This window comes from Centroberyx gerrardi, chromosome 3 (assembly GCF_048128805.1).
Source record: "Centroberyx gerrardi isolate f3 chromosome 3, fCenGer3.hap1.cur.20231027, whole genome shotgun sequence".
NCBI lineage: Eukaryota > Metazoa > Chordata > Actinopteri > Beryciformes > Berycidae > Centroberyx > Centroberyx gerrardi.
This window is the reverse complement of record NC_135999.1, coordinates 9,756,093-9,764,968: the sequence shown is the minus strand read 5'-3', so window position 1 is coordinate 9,764,968 and position 8,876 is coordinate 9,756,093. Positions and strand designations below refer to the sequence as shown.

Genomic DNA, 8,876 nt, shown 5'->3' with positions numbered 1-8,876 from the left:
TGATGCAGACCCTCAACCTGCATGCTGCTAGCAAATTCAGGGCATGGCGGCTCACACGCACGGCCGCTGAAGAAGCACAAGTCAAGGAAGGGCGACAAAGTGGACTATAGCTACTCCACAGCATGGCACATCACAGTTGCCCGAAGTCATTTTTTTACACCAGTTTTCACTTTGATGAAGTGCTTTAAAACAGTGAAACATGCCCATTAGTTATTAGTTAATCTAGTTATAAAACATCATTAAAATGTTCTAAGGCACTCAACTCCCCTTGGCTTAGATTTCACTGTTATCTTTTAAATCCCTCTCCTGCGACATCTCGCTTTGTGGAGACATTTATAGAAATGCCTATGGCTCTGCTTTGTAATAAGGTCTCATCAGGGTCTCATAAGGATCCGGGATTAAAAGGATCCATTATATGTATTATTCTAAGAATTTACCATTATGATAATTTAAAGAATATATAATATTCATGATAATAATAAAAATAATAATAATGAACTACTATTTATATACTGCTTATATAAAAAAAGTTTACAAAGTGCTTCACATAAAACTGGAATAAAAATAGATAAAACAAAGGACCAAAAAAAATATACAGGATAAAAGTGAGTAAAACAAGAGGCACTAGATCTGCCTAATGTCCTGCCATAATCACCATGATATATTAAACATACCCAGTTTCACTAATTAAGTCATTAATTAAACTATTTTGCAAACATTTCCATGTCAGCATACTTGTCTCCACATAACACATAGGCGGTATTAATATGAACTCCTTAAAGCAGTATCTTAAAGCATTAAGGAGTTATAGTGCTTTCAAGAAAATCTGTTTTTCCTCATTAATATGCAGATTTATGCAGCAAGGTGCTCCAAAATCTAATCAGGTCATGTCCTCTATAGGGGGAAACCTGTGGTGTCAGTATGAAGTTTCTATCATGTGTTGTTCTTGAGTCACAAGAATGCGTCTACACACAGACTGACAGATGCCACTGTGACGATGGTGGAGGGACATAAAACTAAGTGATTTAAAAGATAATACAGATGTTTCTAGCCTGAGTTCCTCGGACAGGTGGTTCCATAGTCTAGGAGCTCTGATGGCAAACGGACGTTCAGCTTTGGTCTTAACTCTAGACAGAAGAACCGTCAGAAGGATTTCAGGCTGCACTCAGGTTCATCAGGGGTTAAAAGACTCATCAATATAGCAGGCGGCCAAACCTGACTCTCCAAACCCGACAGTGAAATCAGTGTAACAAAGCTAAAATTGGGGCGATTTGGTTTGTTTAGTCCCAGTTAAAATCCTTGCTGCTGCATTATGTACAAGTTGATGAAGAGATTGACTTTTGACTGAGTGAGCAGTGACCTAAACAAGCTGATTTAAAAGCATGAATCGGCTGAGGATAAAACCCCCCCTTTTATTTTTTGACATATTCCTTAATAGACTGCATCAGGATTCTACTACCCTCTTAAACTGCTCCTCAAAGGTCAGATGGCTGTCAAAAACCACCCCCATGTTTCTGGCCAGTGATTTAATGCTGACAGACAGACTACCTAGTCTGCTGTGAATCATACATCTTGAGCTGGGAGGACCAGATAAGCTTATTTCGGATTTGCTATCCTTCAGTTATAAATAGTTCTGAGAGATCCAGCACTTGATATCTCAGACGCATTTGTTTAGAGTGTCAAAGCAGTTTGGATCATCGGGTTTGGAAGGGAGATATAGCTGTGTATCATCGCTGTAGGAGTGAAATGAAACACTGCGCTCGTGGATTAAATGGCCGAGGGGGAGCATGTATAGTGAAGGATTGGTCCAAGAACTGAACGCTGCAGCAGCACCCCACATGTGATGTGTGCTGAAAAGAGAGACGGGTTGCTGAAATATAAATATACATGTATACATTATCCAGGGAATCTGTATACGATTGCAGAGGTGGATTCCCTGTAAAATCTATACGTTTCTTGGAGCGGGGGGTGGGGGTGGGGGGGAATGTACTTTTCCCGCAGTAAGTGGATGAATTAACTGGCCTTTGATGTACCCTATGTAGTGAGAATATTCTAAAATATATTTTAATATTACTGACATCTCCAAGCATAATGCTGGTAATTGGACTGTTTTGTAAAAAGTTAAATAACTGTGACCTTGTGTTTGCAGAGTTTTAGCTTGTTGCTTTTAGTACTGCAGTGTATGGAATGATAAAGTCCCTGTAATTACTGTGTCCATTCCAGCAATTATTCTAATGGGTATTTGCCATTTATTGGGCTCTGTCCTTGAAATAAAGTGACGCAATGCCAGTTTTTAAGTCTGCCTCGTCAACACCTCCTGGAACTGCTCCACATCCATTTTCTTCATATAAAGACTCAGCCACTTAACCAAAGTCTTCTTCCCTGCCTCCCACTTCCAACACCAGGCACATTACTATTTTCTGTGTAGCACTAGCACTGGTCCTCTTGATTCCACATTTACATACAGCGTGCCAAAACAAATCATTATATTCTATTCAGCAGCTGAACATTTGAATGTATGCAATGTTTATTTAACACAAATGGGATAGGTGCCGCTCAGCTGGATGTTTTGTTGGCACCAGTGTTCTGCTCTAGCATTTCTCTCTGCCCTGTGCTGGAGCCTGGCAGTTGTCACCCGCCGCTGTTAGACAAAGCTCATTGCCAGTTGTCATTTTCCCAAATATTTCATGATACCCTGTAGCAATCTCGGCTCAGAGTAGCAGCCGCAGACAGAGCCAATCCCTTAACTTTAGCCATGCAGCGTAATGGGAGCCGACTCAGTGTCCAGGCATTATGTTATTTGTGAAGTGGAGTCATTGGAGTCACTTCTTGGAGAGGATGCCTTTTTAGATTTAGAGGGCCACCAGACTATACTCTACAGTCCGGTTCAGATGGTTTTGAAGCACAGATGACTTAGCGAAGCCATGTTTGAAAGAATTGAGGGGGCACCTATTGATTTTACATATCTTTATTTGTTGTATTGTGCTTATTCCATATCGATAATTATTGATTTGCAAACAAGTCACTCATTTTGTTGGCTAGAACATGGTTCACTGTAGCCAGCAAACGGTGTTTAGGTTTTCGATGAATATACACCTCTCAGAATCTACTGAAATAATAAAACCACCTTCCAACTCGATCCAGTATAGCTTTAAACTCAATGTAATGTTATTTCCCCCGGCCTTGTCTCCTCTGTGTAGAGCTTTCTGTGCCGATCTCTCCCAACAGTCCTCTAACAACCTCCTGGCATCACTGCTTCCAAAGCAGCTCTTTGTTCTATCTTAATTCTTAAAAACGTTCTCTTTTATCTGTTCTAATTACGCCCGTTATTCAGAGATGTCACTGTACTGTCAATGTAGTAGTCCCTTTTCCCCAGATCTCTTAATTCTTTCCTATGGTGCTATAATTTGAACTGAAGCATATACTCATTTTCACATCCATACTGATACCTTTACAGTATCTACCGTCTACTGCAACATAGTATTATAAAAGGTAGGGCAGTGGAGAATTCCCCTGAGAGCACAGTGAGGAATGGGGCCATGTGTACACCACTATACATGCTAACCACTGACCCCCGGGAGTGTGTCGAGGTTGTGACAACATGCAGTACATCAGTGCGTGTGGTAATATACGGCACAACTGACCTGTCCAAACAATTTATTGAGGAAGGAGATGTAGGCAGCGGCTACTGCTGAGCTGTGGCTGAGGCTCCTTCTGCTGCGCCGGCCGCCCTCCTCCTCCTCCTCCTCCTCGGAGCCCTTCTGGCCCGGCCGCCGGGGCGTCCCTTGGCCTGAGCTGGGCTCCGACTTTGAGCTGTGGAGCGTGTGTGTGTGTGTGTGTGTGTGTGTGTGTGTGTGTGTGTGTGGAGTGTTGAGAGCTTTCGTTATCAAAGCCAGGGCCATAATTTCCCCTCATAACCTGCTTTAAAAAGGACACTTATGTGCCTTTTTGGTGTTATTCTTAGAAGGTATTACTCCATCTAGCCCGCCCCTTGTCATAATTTTTGGCATGATTGACAAAGGGGATGAGGCTTAAAGGCAGCAGTCCAATCAGGTTATATCAGTCAGTACTTTAAGGGACGAAGGGGAGGGGGGGAGGGTAATTTTAAGTGAACAAGTCTGAAATTGTGAAAGGCTTGTTTTGCAGTTGATGTAACAATCAATGACACTGATTGGGTATACAAACAAACACGACCCACTCCCCAAGTCTGAATCAATGCTGATTAGAAAGAGAGATTGATAATAACCAGAATTTCTTTGAGAGGCTGAGCTGCTTAGCCTTGTTCTTGAATTTCCCAGGCGGTAGCTTCCCCGCTCGAGGAGACCCGCTAGGAGAGAAAGAAGCCTTATCACTGCAAAATATAATGGCATTAATATAAATACTATAATAAACATTTCATTTTTTTAAAAATTCATTACGGTCAGGCAAGATGCAGAAATCAGCGACATTGAACTTTGTAGTTTTAACATCCTGTGTAGGAAGTTAAAGCTGGAATTGGCAACTTTGTACTTTGGCAGCCCCAAGTGGCAGCGAGAGATAATTGTTTGAATTTTTGAAAGTTTGAAGGACTTCATTACCCAGAAATCATGTATGGTGACTTCAGAAAACTCTTCTTTGTCTTGGTGGCTGTTAGGGGCGGAGATGTTGAAAAAAATCTTTTCACAGCAGGTTCAACCATTGTTGGTGAGTCCGACTTTCTCTCAGTGGAGCATTCACTCCTTTTTTGGAGAAAGTTTTGTATTTCGTGCTTCAATTAGTTGGGATGGGATATTCCATTTGTGATTTAGACTGATGCGACAGGTGTATTTTTCCCTAAACATCTTGCCAAGTGCAGCTTTAAACCTCACACCTCCAACTATTTACTGAACTTTCAATTCTAAGTTCAACTTTATTGGTGTATTTATTCACTGCTATTTTTCTCCATTACTTATAGTCGGGTCTCACTGACCTGGCAGCAGAGGCTGGTCTACTGTCTGGTCCTCCCTTCAAACTTTTCACAGACATGCTGGCTGGGAGAAAAAGATTAAAGTGGAAACGGGGCTGAAGGCAGGGAAAGATAAGAATTCTCCAAATAGAATGGGAAAGATAGACAAAGAGGAAGAAATGAAGAGTCCCATTCCAAAGCGCTATCCATTTTGGGAGGAAAAAAATCATTTGCTGATGTCCATCATTCAATATCTCTAAAATACAGAGGATCTTAGCAGTGAAAGTGTTGTCATTTTGTCAACCAAGGACTTTACCTATTGTCTTCTATCCATAATTTTGTCTTTTGTTTTGATTTGTTTTGATTTTGCGCTATCAATTTTTAAAGCATGTGTCACTGCTTTCAAATGGTGGATAGATCATACTGGAATGAAACTCACAGATATTTAGGGAACAAGAGAGGTGGAATGAGATCATACCGTATAAAACATGACTAAGTAAACATTTTGTGGGGGTGCGAGGAGGAATTACGCCGATCCATATAAGAGACAGATTTATGTACACAACAGGACACAGACCCAAACAATAAAACACAAACAATAAGAGTGGGTGGAAAGCTCGAGACAGCCAAGACGAATCGAAAGAGGGCGAGCAACGGAAGAAGGGTGGGAGACAGAGAGAGAGGGACAGAGGAAAGAGAGGGAAGAAAGAGAAAGATGAGGACGAGAAAGAGAGAATGAATGACAATCACATGCGTGGGACTTGCGGAGGAGGAGCGAGGAGACTTATGGTTGTCTGAGGGACAGATTAATGTTCTGTCACGGGCCTATGCTGTTACGGCTATCAGCGGCGAGATGATGAACGGCCGTACTTGACGCCGACGCGCTATAAACACGACGCCTCATTCCGCCATCTCACATGCCATAAAGATAGCGCTAATGCCCCGGCCCGCTCCGAGCCACGACAACTACCCAGGGATCTGCACCAGCGGTCCCTACCCAAGCCATGTAGAGACCATGAGGGCCCCTAATGAGAAGAGACACCAAGACTAGCCGGCGCTCTAAATTACAATCAACAAGCTAATGCGCCGTCGCCGCACGGAGCGCCTTCCCCGCTCCCGGCGGGTTGAACACAACATGCCACGACCGGGTAGTGATTGCCTGTCCGTCACGCTTTCACACCAGCGCCATGCGTGTGACATGATGTTGATTGCAACACGCGTAGAGCATGTTAAGTTATATGGGTGCAAGAGGGAGGTTTTTTTTTTCATCATCTCCACACACTGTTACTCTAATGGGATTCTCTGGAGGATGGGCAAGTAACTATATATGTGAATCGATGTGGCGGGTTCTTTCAAAGGAAAACTGTGGCAGACTTTGTCAATATCTACATGCAGAAGATGAATCATTATTGCTTTGCATGAAAGAGTAGCTCATGATGTATACGAAATCTTACCCACACGCATACTGTACACTCACACACACATTCTCTATCTCTCTCTCCCTGTCGTTCTCTCCTCCCCTCCCTCCTCCATTTACATTGCACGGGTGGATAGAGCAAGATGTCTCGACTCTATATAGTGGTGGTCTCAGATTGTTTGCCTCAAGAATTGCTCTCATCTTCAGTGAGCACAACTCCCATCAGGGTAAACAAACACACGCGCGCACACACGTGCGCACATACACACACACATACGTTATACACTACACAAGCCATTGAACAGCAATGTGCGTCTGCAGCACTCCTCCCTAAGTGGCCAATTGCTGTCAATCACCAAGCCGACACAAGCAATTTTAGATCCTAATCACACTAATTGAAATAATGAAATGGAGGGCCAGGGGGACTTCGCTAAAACAAACACAGCTAAGGGGTCTGCGTTTGGGAACTGCAGCGTTGTGGCAAAGCATGAATGGGTCTGGCTGGGGCGGTGGGGGTTAAACATCGTATGGAAAATCCCAAAATATTTCATAAGAGCCAGTCGAGTGAAGGGCGTGGTGGACATCCATTATCTATCATACAGACACATACACACAAACACACACACACACACACACAACATGCAAACACACAGACATGAAGCTGCTCAATACACACACAGAGTGGCCGTGAGTTCAGGTGAGGCTTCACCCGTCTTTGTGCTCTGCCCTCTATTTTCTCTCTGTTTTTGTAATCTTTCTATTTCTCCTGCTGTCCAGTCAGAAGACAATCAATCCCAGAGGGCCAAACCGGCCCTGTGTCTGATCCATAAACAACCGATAGTAATGCAATAGGGCCAGGCCCTCCATCTCATCCTCACCTATCTCAACACCTCCCCACCACTACCTCCACCTCGGCTCCCCTCCGCCCCCCAACACTGATTTTGTGTCACGGCTCTGAAATGAGACTGTCGCCTTCAGTATCGGAGGAGATAGGAAGGGATGGACGGTGAGAATGAGATATTTTTTCTCATTCGCAGACATCTTCTCCTCTCCGTTCGTCTGGAACAATCCCCTTGCTACTGCTTTGTGTAATTCTTGTCTAATTAGCACCTCTTCTTCCCTGTATTTCTGGAGGCCAGCCTGCTAATCACTGAGTGGAGTTGGTTTGATTAAGTCTGCTGATGTGATTGCATTGTAGGCAAATACAGCACAAGCACCAGGACACAAATATTGAGCCAAAACAAATCCAAACAGTGGGCTGGCCATCTGCTGGCTTGTACAGCATATCTACTCTAGATCCAGATAATCAAATATTAGAAAGCAGAGAGGAGAAGCCTGTCAAAGACTCATTACAGAATGAGTGGGCTGCGTCAAATCTGGCCTGTAAAAGCCTTGCTCAGTACCAGTGTACTGTAGCTGGTAGATGCCAGTTGTTTTGAATTATTAAGCACCACAAAGTAAAACAAGTTGACACTGCACTATAAATCAGTACTATAGCAAAACATGAAATTAATCCATTTTACCTTCTCCAGGCACCAGAAGAAGGGAGAGAAAGAGGAAAGAGAGCGAGAGAGCAATGCCCCCGTTTATGGCTAATCTGGTTGTTCCCCCTCTTTGTCTTGGATGATAGATGGAAGAGGTGTATCTCTATGCGGCCTCCTCTAACCCGAGGATTATATTATGAGAGGTGATTATCCAGCTAAATATGTCTGGATTAGAGATGTAACTGGCTGCCTTTGTCCTGAGGAACAAGAAGGGCAATGATGTTGTCTTGCGGTACAAAAGGCTGCGGGGGCAGCCGGGACATCGCTGTATGTATTTTGATGACGTCATTTATACTTCTTTTCAATCTGCGGAGGTTCACATAATGTTCAATTCTGGACACGAATCAAGCACAGTTAATTGAGTAAAAGCAGATAAAATGTAGAATAGGCCGTGGGGTAAAAGTCACTCAGTTATGTCCATTTTAGCTTGAGGTGAAGAGCATTACAGAGCATGTATTGAAGCATGTGATGTTAAATGTCGCCAATGAAATGTAAGTGAATTCAATATGTGAGGTTAAGTGGGTTGTTAACCTACCTTGGACGTGGGGAGTGTGTGTGTGTGTGTGTGTGTGGAGGAGATTAGATGTATTTTTAATGTATTTAATGTCCCCATTAAAATGTCAGTAGTTCATCATTTTTATGAACGGGTCACATTTTTATCCTAAACCCTTGTGTCATTCAAGTGACCGGCAACTGCAAACTTTTTACTATATATACAGTATATATATATAGATATATTACTATGGACTATAAACTAGCATATTTCGCTTTGAAAGAGGTAGCGGGGTCAAAGTATGAAGGTCCTCAAAATGGAAACACCCTAATGCAAGTATCTCAAACTGTACTTATACATTGCTTGAGTAAAAATCCCTTCCCCTCTATTCTGCCCCCCCCCCTCCCAGACAGCTCCCTAACTGACAGCTACTCAGGAGTTCACTGATGGATCTGTGACGACTGCTGTTTGCTAGTTAAGTCAGGCAAAGGATTTAGA

At 43.1% G+C, this 8,876-nt stretch overlaps 1 protein-coding gene across 1 annotated transcript in view; it reads right to left on the bottom strand.

The window, feature by feature from the left end:
• cabp4 (calcium binding protein 4) overlaps positions 1-7,976 on the bottom strand; it is a 20,022-nt gene extending 12,046 nt beyond the window's left edge. The window contains exons 1-4 of the mRNA XM_071911412.2: positions 7,865-7,976; positions 4,949-5,009; positions 4,247-4,327; positions 3,645-3,813 (exon numbers count right to left, since the gene is read on the bottom strand). Of these exons, the coding sequence (XP_071767513.1) occupies positions 3,645-3,813; positions 4,247-4,327; positions 4,949-5,004 (306 nt within the window). The 5' untranslated portion in view covers positions 5,005-5,009; positions 7,865-7,976. The remainder of the gene's footprint in view (positions 1-3,644; positions 3,814-4,246; positions 4,328-4,948; positions 5,010-7,864) is intronic.
• Positions 7,977-8,876: the final 900 nt, after the last annotated feature.